Source organism: Lutjanus erythropterus, chromosome 17 (genome assembly GCF_056507025.1).
Source record: "Lutjanus erythropterus isolate fLutEry1 chromosome 17, fLutEry1.hap2, whole genome shotgun sequence".
Taxonomy (NCBI): Eukaryota; Metazoa; Chordata; class Actinopteri; order Lutjaniformes; family Lutjanidae; genus Lutjanus; species Lutjanus erythropterus.
Genome location: NC_139333.1, coordinates 18,808,777 through 18,820,126, shown reverse-complemented (window position 1 = coordinate 18,820,126; position 11,350 = coordinate 18,808,777). Strand labels below are relative to the sequence as shown.

Sequence of the window (11,350 nt, the reverse complement as noted above, 5' to 3'; positions counted from 1 at the left end):
CTCAAAATGGGACTCAAAGTGTCTCTGTATCCATCAGTGTTCACAGTGTGAAATTCCTTTGGTGAATTCGTCAAGCTGGTTGAGCTGATCAACACTGTAGCCGACATCAAAAGGTTTTACGTCTTTTGATTGTCATCTGTAGAAACATTTGGAATGTCAGACACAAAGCGGTACACAGATTCATCTACTATATAGTTGAGTCTGACAGCAGTGATTCCTACCTGTTATAAATCATTATCTCTCAAAGTTACAATATCACACACATGCATGCACACAAACACACACCGTTATTTTCACTGGTACGAACACTGATTCATTGCAAATAAAATTGGCAAATATTATGATACACTGAATTATATGACAGGATTTTAATTGCTGGAGTCAGAAGTTTAATTTTTACAGAAGCATATTGTTGCCAGATAAGAGAAAGAAGAATTGTGTTATAACATGAAAAGTCTATAGTTATAACATGTTTTTTCAGGTTATAACAAGATGTGTTCATATTATTACAATATATAATCTTATCAAATTCTAATAAATGTTTCTTGTTAGAACAATATATTATTTATCTTGTTATAACAAGAAATGTTTCACATTATAATGTATGTATGTGATAGGACATTTTTGTGATGAATACCCCCCATCCACCCAGCCTTCATATATATCCATACCTACATAAATGACACAAAGAATATTAATAAGCAATAGTACCAAAAAGAGATTTATCAGCATACTTTTAAAAAGTATTTAACAATCAAAAGTTAATAAATAAAATTAAAAAGTAATTAAATAAAGATAACTTAGATAACTTATAACTTATTCTTATAAAATAATGTTATAAAGATACAAGTTATCATGTTATCATTCATATGAACCGTTTCACATAATAACTCAATAAATATATTGTTATAACATGTAAATGTTCTTGTTATAACACGATAAGTTTGGAAGTCATAATAAGATGAAAATATGTTGTTATGTTGCGAAAAAAATCTCATTATAACAAACTTTTTACGTTATAACTTGATACTGATCCATCGTTCTTTTTCTGGTGTGGCACAGTTTCTGTATAAGGGTTTCATCTCTATATTTAATTTGGGTACAAGGAAAATTATACAATAAATTAAGAATTGAAGCAAAGACTGAACTATGCATAAAAGAAATGAAATGTTTGCCTTGTCTGTATGGACAGTCTGTTCATCTTTCAACACTTGTGTAATTCTTTTTGCCATACTATTTTTATGCTTTAGCCAAGACTGAGTATGTCCTTATTGCAAGTGTTTTTTATCTGTCAGTGTTGAAATCTAGTAAGATAAACTTTCAAAAAGAATTTTTTGTGTTTTCAGTCACTAAATGATCTTCATATAAAGTGAAAGAGATCAGAAACTCAAACGTCCAGGTGTTGATTTAAACACATTTCGCTGCAGAGAAGAATCCAAGTAAAGACTGTGTCAGATTTAAGCTGAAGCACAGCAGCACTGATCTAATTCTCTTGCTATTGAAAAAGCCGTGTCCTATCCTCTCCCTCCTGTGCTGGTAGCTCGGGTAACCTTTAAGGAATGTAGAAGATGATGCCAGAATTATTTTGGGCTGAGATTCAGATGTTAAAATAGCAAAAAAGGTTGCAGGGTAGATTACCAAGGAGAACGCAGACAGTTGTGCTGTCGACCTACATGTAGCTCTTGTACAGAGAGACTTTGAAAAGCAACGTTTTCCAGCCAAGGCAAGTGTCTAACAATGTGTTCTTACGAATTTATTGCAGATAGAAGTCCATGTTGGAAAATATTTGTGTCTATAAACTACACTGTATGGATTTATTGTACTGTATTCCTTTGTGTGCAGGGTAAACATGTTTATAAAGCACTTTTGTGATGATACTGCATTGCCTAATGGATTACCACACTCTCTCCTTTTATTAATTTGCTCACAAATCCAGACGAACCACATCCAAAAGGCTAAAGAGGGAAGTGTAATTCATAAAACCACCGAGAAGAGGCCCGGAGGAGGTAAAAAAGCCATTTTTATTTGCCCTCCATGTTAACCGTGGGCACTTTCCCATACATAGCATCTTTAATTACACAGAAGTAGAGCAGGAAGGACAGGTTAGCCTAAGGGGGGAGGCTATGAAAGCAGCGCTGCAGCTCAACATGTGCACCAGGGAAATCAGTTCTCTGCCCTGACAGTGGGAGGGAGGGAAGGGTTGTACTTATAGATCAATGAGGAGAAAGAAGAGCCTGCAGGTACTCTGGGCACATGTTGTACTTGTGCAAAGACACACTTTACTCTGCCTTTAAGAGACTCACTCACTCATATGCATGGAGCATATGCAGCTTTTCCTGCATACCCATGCTCTGAGTGACATACATGCAACCATGCAGAGATGGATAAAGCCATCATGATGTTTGAGTGCACCTCCATATGCCGCGGCAGCTTAACAAAAGGTCACTGAAACAGATTTGGTCTCAATGACTCATCCCTGTGGACACGACAATAAGTCTCCAAACCCCGAGTGCCACATTATGTCTCCACACACCAGCAGAATGCAAATAAGACGCAGAGCTGCCATCGGTTTCTTTACTATAACAATGCATACACATCGTTTGTACGTACGTCCTCAGCCTGGAGCAGAATCACACAGCTGCCTAAATGGATGCTAATGTATACAGTACGCATATAGTATAACTCTCTCTACAGCCCAGTGTGTAAATTGTAAATGCACAGGTTAGACTTGCCTGCAGGAAATGAAAGGCTGATGTTTACAGGCCTTGAATACAAATTTTCTGTATCTCTGGAGATAAATAAACCCACCAAGTGCCACTGAGCTGTAGATAAAATAATGAGTGCATCATAAGGTCATCTTACAATTATGTGTTCTTGTGGTCCTTTGCTGTTGTGGGGTGCATTTATTGGCATATTTATAGTCTGTTTTTAAAGGCAATAGGCCTGTGTGTCTGATGTTCTAATTAGAGATTCTCACTTCTGTATTTGACTTTCAGTGTGGTCTAAAATTAGGCTCTCGCATCAATAAAGCCTATTAGAAATGATCAGTTACATAGCATTCAGAGAACACCAGAAGATGCCTACTCGACAAGAAAACACTTTGGTTAGCTTCTAGTTTTCACAAGAAGCAAATAAGCAGTAAGCAATCTGCAAGCTGTTTTGTGGGACCTTTAAACCGTAGATGAGCGAGGTGAAGGAAAAAAACATTTTCAACACTTTTGATGACTTCTCAGCACCCAGTGTGCTCCGAATTTCATAACAAGGATCAGTGCTGTTGGTTCAACGCACTCCCAGTTACACCCTGTTAGAATATCATATGTGGTATTTCTATGCAGCAGGTTGTAAAAGCAGAAGAAGAGCTTCCAGACATGCCCAGAGGCCTCAGCTGCTTGGCGAGCCCTGAGGGGGCAGACGGCAGGTATGAGACCCCCCTGGCTTCAGAGCTCCATAGGCTGATGTGGACAAAGAAAGGGACCAGCAACCATCTGGATGAGGTTCAGCCCAGGATCTATATTGGAGACATGTGAGACTTTAACAGTAACAAATATTCCGAACGCCACAAAGTAAACTAGCAGACATAAAACGTATTCACATTTCACTCATGACAGAGTAAGGCCTATTAAACTGTGAAATAATTAATAATAACTAATTAATGGTAACTGTCATTTGTGGTGATCGCAGAAATTACCCACAGACTCAGTTGCCCTCAGCTCAGGTTTTTGGCTGGCAGTTTTATTGTTTTGATACACCGCCCTCATAGTGTAGTTTTTGGCCACAGGTTTGTTTATTTCCAGCAGGGTAAAGGCTAAAAGCCACCCAAACCGACCTTCCCAGCATCAAAGAAGCAAAGTTAGCAACTAATTGGATGGTGAACATGGTGGAGCATTTTGCAGTTAAAGAGCCTGATATTTGTTTCAGGTGATAATGGGGACCAAAAGAGAGTGAAGGCTGGACTTACATTCATTTAGTGACCATAAACATGACTCCAAATAAATGTTAATGTTACTGCTTGATAAGTAAGATGCTAAACTGTTTTCTATAGTAAGAAGTTAGCAGTTAAATGCAGCCCTTTTGGGGTGCCAGCTTTTTGAATCCCTGTGTAAATGAAGGAACCTATTGCTCTTATTTTATGAAGCCTTTACTTTTTCAGTTGTTTTTGTTGTTGCTATGTTAAACATTAGCATGTTACCTTGTTAACCCCATGCATGTTAACACAGCAACTTAAACACTAGGCTATATGCTAACCTTTAGCATACTGAACTGCTAATTTTATACGATGACATTCGCCTACACCATAGATGTAGCATTAGCTAAGCTAAAAAGCTAATGTGCCAAATACAACATATTTCTAGCACCTACAGAGTCGGTGCACAAATAGAAATCAACAGTTATTTGCTGAGATTTAGATATCTGTGTCTGGCATTTATATCACCACCCAAATGCAATGGAGGTTAAATACATTTCAACTGTTGTGTTTCAAGTGCAGAAAAATTAGCATTTAAAAAAATTAAAGAACCAGTGTGAAGGATTTAGTAGTATCTAGTGGTGAGGTTGTTGTTTGCAACCAACTCGTCTCACTCTCCCCTTCCAAACATATAGAAGAACCTGCAGTGGCCATGAAACTTGCAAAAAAACCCCAAAAGGCCCTCTCTAAAGCCAGTGTTTGGTTTGTCCTTTCTGGGCTACTGTAGAAACATGCTAGTTCATGATGGCTGCATCCAAGGAAGCAAACCCATTGTAGCCCATTGTAACAAAAACACAACAACTGTCATTATCAGGTGATAATGTACTAAGGAAAACATACTTAGGACTATTACAATCAATCTCCTCCACATTCTGCCAATAAACCCCCCTAAATCTAACACACTGGACCTTTAAATAAACAACAGTTTAATGCTTACTGTTTCTCTGAAGGAAAGTTGTTTCCAGTTATTTATTTATTTATTGTTGTTGTTGTTGTGGTTGTTGTCATTGTTATTTGGGTGACTTACTTAAATGTGGGTGTACAACTTGGCAACACAAAAGGTCTTCTAATTTATGCATTATATGGCTTATTAATTATCTATAAAGCATTAGTAAATGTTTTATTAATCATTGATATGACAACCTAAATAATTCATAAGCATTCCTCATTATGCAGTGGTCATATTTACCATAATGAACTGTGCTCACAGGAACTACAAGCCTTGCTTTTATTCATCTGCACCAGGTCAGCTAATTATGTTTTTTTTCCTTTAGGTATGCAGCCAAAGACAAGAGGACACTCCAGGCTCACCACATCACCCATGTACTTAACGCTGCTGATGGGAAGTTCAATGTGAACACGGGGCCCAGCTACTACCGAGACGCCAAAATCACTTATCATGGAGTGGAAGCTTTTGACATGCCATCCTTTAACTTGAGTCCCTTCTTTTACCCGGCGGCCAATTTTATCAAGAACGCTTTGAGCTCGCCCACAGGTGAGGAGCTCTCACCACCCTCAAGGTATTTCTCCAATCACTCTTACACATTAACTTGGAAGAAGACTTTTTTTTTTTTTCTTCTGCAAGGCGAAGAAACAGAAACATTTGTCAGTCAATTCCCATTAGAACAGCCCCCAGTTGTATTAGTCATTAAAATGCAAATCAAACACTAAACATAATATCAAGCTAATATCTTTCCCCCACGGTAATCTTCTCATAAGCTCAGACCTTGGCCAGGAAAATTGGTTTTAAATGGATTGCCCTGGTAATTTGTAAGCAACACTTTTATTGGACATGGAAATTACACAATTATGTTTGTGGCCTGTGCCTGCCTGGCCTGTTATGCAAAGTGAAGCCGGTATCTGACATGACAGTAATAAGACGAGGCCTCCTCATTCACATGCTGGCTGATCGGGGCTCCAGTGTGTGGCGGTGCCTACAGTAATCCCTGGCAGAAATACACAGACGCCAAGACAGTTCAATTACGCGCTCCTATGCCCCCTAATCCTCGGGCCCGATAAGGAACCAGGGATTACCGTGTGTAGAAACATTTGTTGCAACAATGTTGAAAACTTTTAGTCAGGAGTTAGAAGTACTCCTCTCTGTGATGTGCATGCTTTTTAATCCACAGAGGAGCAACAAATTAGACATCAGAGTAAAGTTCACCACAATAATCCAGCCATTGCATGGTTGTAAATAGAGAAATGGAGCCGGTAGAGGTTGGCTGAGCTCTAGACCAATCCACATGTTGAGTTTTTGTTTTTTCCGCTGATTGGCAGGTAAAGTGTTTGTCCACTGTGCGATGGGTCTCAGCCGCTCATCCACCTTGGTTCTGGCCTACCTGATGATCCACGAGAACATGACGCTGGTGGACGCCATCAAAGGCGTCAGCGCCAACAGGAACATCTCACCAAACGAAGGTTTCCTGGAGCAGCTCCGAGAGCTGGACAAAAAGCTGTACTGCCAGGGATCATTGAGCAGTCTGAGATAAAATCCATCAGCCCAGAAATGTGGATTATATCTGTAGATATTACAAGGATAGAAACATGTTAGAACTGTCTTTTCTTTGTAAGATAAATTCCATTTTTTGTGAAGAAATTTAAGTAACTTATATAAGATCAAAGCATTCTCTGCATTAAAATATGTAAATGTGCATTGAAATGTGTTTCCAATGATGGTCAAACCCAGAGAAAACTGTACTTTATTTAAAGTAACACTGTCTTTCCTTGCTAGCTGCTAGTTGCTGTAACCTCTGGGAAAACAGGGGATACGTCGGATATGTCAGAGAGTGAGAAATCAGTGAACCTCTCCAAATATAACATGAATAAAACTTAAATATTACCAGGTCCATGTACATGGTTTCTGCCTGAGTCATGCTAGATAGATTTTCATTTGCAATAGCAGAGGACAACTCCCATGATCCCACGCTACTTCACAATGTCATCAAACTACGTTTTCTGTTATTGTTTTAATGTGAGGAACCCCTAGCAACACGACTTGCATACTGTGTGATTAAATGATTTTTGTTGGAATGAACAAATATTTAAAGATTAAAACCAACAATGACTTTTTCCTAAAATAAAGAGTATTGTCAGTGTAGACACAGCTCCATTATTTTCTAACAACAAATAAAAAATCTTTGGAGTTTCACTTGGTGACATTCTTTCTTTACGAGATGTATATATGATTTTTTAAATCTGGCCAGTATCATTTTGCAGTGTGAACTAGTCATGAACCACGATCCTGAAATGACCTGAAGAAGAAGCAGAATAGGGCTACTTTTGACTTCAACTGTCAGCACCTCTCCACAAGCGTCTTGCAGCAAAACAAATCAGGAGAGCAAGTGATGTAAAAGTCGCATGAATTCAGATGTGACACGAGGTAGATGGAAGAACCCAGATGCAGACACAGGAGAAGGCAAGATGAAATTATTTACTGAATTCACAAACTTGGTACAAAAGAGATCACTTAGAATGCAAAATAGAATTGAAAAAGTGCTGGTCTACAGCGAAGAATACAGCACGCCTACATAAAAGAGCTGCGACGGCATGCTGCTAGCCCTCAACTTAAATAAACTACTGATGAGGATCCTCTGCAGGTGTGCTCTCAGCAGGACGCCACTGATCGCACACAGGTGTGCTGATCCTCCCACAGAAAATAATCAACTAGAGGAAAAGAGAAAGAGAAGCAAAACACACCAGGGACACAGCAGTCATACTAAAAGGCTTGATAATAATATATTTAGACATTCACAGTTTCAGAAGAATTCATCTTGGACCTTGACGTTTAAATCTTTGTGGACAAAATGTCATTAAAGGAATAATTCAACATTTTGGGAAATATGTTAATGGGTTTTTTCTGCTAGATGAGAAGATACAACTCTCATTTCTATCTGAGAGTTTAGCTTAGCATAAAGACTGAAAGCAGCTGGGAAACAGCTAGCCTTGCTCTTCTAGTGCTTACTACATAGAAACAGCTGCTTGAACAACGTGCACAACAAGGAATCAACGCGCACCAATCTCATTAGAGTTTCACAAATCTAGGTTTCGCATCTAGGCAAGACCAAAATGCCTGTCCGTGAATCCTCCATGGTCTCACTCAGTGATGTTTGCCTGACTCTGAGCTCCTCTCCAGAAATAGAAAATGTCTCAAAATAAACATCATAATGAAGTATTAATGCAATCAATTGCAACGTCTTTTATGAGTTTTTGGATGATAATATCAGGCAGTGGCCAAATTCATGTTAAATAAATTCATTGTTGGTTTAATCTCTTCAAAAGATTTGTTGTTTAAAATAAAAAGATAAAATAATGCCAGGATTATTCTTTACAAATTGATTGATGGAGTGGTTTGAACTAATTCTATGGGGTGACCTGACAATTATTCCTCACCCTGCTTTGAATCACTCACACTATTACAACTGTAAACACTGCTGTGTTTCTGTAGTTGAGGTTGTCACCAAACAGGCAGCCTGGCTTCTGTCACAGCCATCTGAGGAATAAATAGTCCACACAGACTCTGGCATCTTCAGCTGTCTCATTCCAGGGGGGCTCAGCCTCTAAACAACACTGATACTCTGCTCAGATGGAAAACAGAGCGAGCTGTACACATGAGGTTAGAGTTTACTGGAGTTCCTTTCCAAATGCCTACAGGAAGAAAAACTAGCAGGGGAGCAGCAGTAACTTCTCAGGAACATCAAGTATTTGGGAGACTTACCCAACTGTTATGTTGAGATGAATCTAATTTGTGATAATTATACAACAACACTGAAAGTGAAAGATGCAGATATGAGCCCAGAGGAGGAGCCAGAGTATCAAACACCGCCCACCTGCGATCTGCTCAGCCTTCTGCTGAAGAACAGACGCCCCACTGGAGCTGTCAACGAGGTTTGGCCCGACCTCTACATCGGAGACGCGTAAGTGACATTCTCACTTCAGGGCCCCGTGGCAATATGCTGATCTGATTGAGAAACTGTTGCTGCAAACAAGTCTTCTATTTGGCCAACTGATTGACTAAAAATAAAATCTGTACATTTGAGTCACCATGATGCATTTACAAACATATGCTTACAGAGCTGGCCACCAGCGAGGAAAACCACTAAAGGCTACATTCCTACTATCATCTCTTGTGTTGCTTTTTTTTTTTTTTTTTTTTTTTTTTACAGGGCTACAGCTCAGAAGAAAGCCCTGTTAGTGAAACTGGGAATAACACATGTGGTGAATGCTGCAGATGGACCCCAGCACATTGACACGGGGCCACACTTCTACAAAGACACCAACATACAGTATCATGGAGTGGAAGCACCAGACTGTAAAGATTTTGACTTGAGTCCATTCTTCACTCAGACGGCTGATTTCATTCATGCAGCTCTAAGTCACAATGGTACGAGTCCATTTGAGCCACACAAAACAAAAGAAACATGTTCGGTTCAAGGGGGTAATACTGTATATCAAACCAAAATATACTGTGGTACACAAGTGTGACAAGATGGCATCGTCAAGCTGAAAATTTGATCGTGATGTTGATCAAATCTGAGAGATTAAGTCCAAAAAATGCACAACTTTTAGTTTAGTTTGCAGAGGGAGCAGATAAATATTATCCATTAAAACTTAACTCAACTGCTGCCTTAAAAAAATCTAAAATAAGTTTGTGCGAAGATGTTTACTTTGGGGCTTGTGGCCAGGTAAGGTGTTTAGAGCAAAGCTGTCCATTCGAAAATACAAATTAAAAAATATTTGCAGTTCATCTTTGACACAGCTGGACACCAACAACTGAAATTAGACTTGAACCTTTTGACTTCGAAATACTTGATGCCTTCTCCCAAGCCCAAAGATTAAAAAGCGTTTCTGTTTTTTAAAAAGAAAAGTGTGCCACAAATAAATGATTTTCCCCTCATTTCCTGAATCAACTAATGTTAAAGCTGTTCTCAGCAAATCACCATTTAATTCCCCAGATCCACTGTGTTTGAACCGATCCAACAACATCCAGTCATCCAGTAACTTGCCATACCAAAGATAATTTCGTTGATCTACCAAAAGTATGCAATGATTAGAAAATATAAATAAATAAAATAACTGTAATGTGTGCAAGTTGAAAAGTACAGATGGAAATACAAAAACTTCCCACTTCGTTCAACATTTGAATCTCCTCAAAAAATGGTAAGTCGAGGCTCTGTTGGATTTGACTCAGGATTTGAATGCAAAGGGTTAGGGTTGAGATTTACTTGTGACTTTCTTGGTCTCACTTTTGGTTTAGAAACTCAAAAGTTGAGACATTTGCTCCTTATCATCATGATGACATTCTTATTAGAACGTCCCGGGATGTCAAATATGGATATTCTGGGTTGGTAAAGTGTTCAGAGCACAGCAAAATAATGAGAAAATACAGACAGAGGGCAGGGTGTCTGTGGCTAGAGCTACAACTACACACTCCTAAAGGGGGATAAGAGATGATTATATAAGTCTACACATTTTTTAGGAAAATGTTGCATATTATGCATCAAGCAATATCATCGGTAAAACCTTGTTTACTATTTAATGTCAAAATGGCTGCTGTAAAAAAGGTCTGTTAGTAACAGGCTTGACCACATGAGCGACAGGCTGCATAGACACAGTTGACAGTTTATGTAATTCTGCTTTTTGTCTGTGTAGGTAAGGTGCTCGTCCACTGTGCGCGAGGAATCAGCCGCTCAGCGACTCTGGCACTGGCCTTCCTCATGATCAAAGAAGGACTTACCCTGGTAGAAGCTGTGGAAGCTGTTCGCAGGCACAGAAACATTCTTCCAAATGTTGGATTTCTGAATCAGCTCTGTCACTTGGACTCTTCCTTGGCCCTACAGAGGAAAACAACATAACATCAAGGAGTGGAGAAACAGATTTGCGAGAGAATTTACTCCAGTGTATATTTTGATCTGTTTATTACAAATCACATCTTGTTTACGTTACAGCTAACTATTTTAAGGACTTGAGACTTATCTGAGTCTCAAATTAATTGTGTCTTGACTTGGACTTGTCTTGCATTATTTGAGACTTGACTTGGACTTTTTCCAAATGACTTGTCACTTGACTTGAACTAGTCTTGAATTACTTGTGACCTGACTTGAGACAAGTCACTTCTATTGAATGAACTGTGAATTGACTTGGACTCATCTCACATTACTTGTGACTTGACTTGGACTTATCTCACATTACTTAAGACATGACTCGGACTTTAATGACTTGAGACTTGATTTGGATTTGTCTTGCATTATTTGAGACTTGACTTGTGACTTGACTTTGACTTGCATCAAATTACTCCTGATTTGATTTGAACTAGTTTTGATTGGCTTGAGACTTAACCTGAGACCCGCAGTGCTTATGATAGACATCAGACTTGGCAAGGACTTATGT

The 11,350-nt window shown here is 38.9% G+C and overlaps 2 protein-coding genes across 3 annotated transcripts; both read left to right on the top strand.

The window, feature by feature from the left end:
- The first annotated feature begins 349 nt into the window (after positions 1 to 349).
- Positions 350 to 6,816, top strand: LOC146312097 (dual specificity phosphatase 29). 2 transcript variants are annotated; one of them, XM_084740023.1, is made up of 5 exons: positions 350 to 1,723; positions 1,937 to 2,006; positions 3,339 to 3,523; positions 5,239 to 5,459; positions 6,242 to 6,816. In XM_084740023.1, exons 3-5 carry the CDS (start codon positions 3,369 to 3,371, stop codon positions 6,451 to 6,453), a joined length of 588 nt encoding a protein of 195 aa, XP_084596149.1. In that variant the 5' UTR covers positions 350 to 1,723; positions 1,937 to 2,006; positions 3,339 to 3,368; the 3' UTR covers positions 6,454 to 6,816. The 2 variants fall into 2 exon arrangements, with proteins under 2 accessions (XP_084596149.1, XP_084596148.1); XM_084740022.1 differs by having other exon boundaries at positions 3,336 to 3,523.
- A 1,401-nt stretch (positions 6,817 to 8,217) lies between these two features.
- On the top strand, positions 8,218 to 11,061 carry LOC146312096 (dual specificity phosphatase 29-like). Its single transcript, XM_084740021.1, has 3 exons — positions 8,218 to 8,877; positions 9,127 to 9,344; positions 10,613 to 11,061. Exons 1-3 carry the CDS (start codon positions 8,696 to 8,698, stop codon positions 10,813 to 10,815), a joined length of 603 nt encoding a protein of 200 aa, XP_084596147.1. The 5' UTR covers positions 8,218 to 8,695; the 3' UTR covers positions 10,816 to 11,061.
- Positions 11,062 to 11,350: the final 289 nt, after the last annotated feature.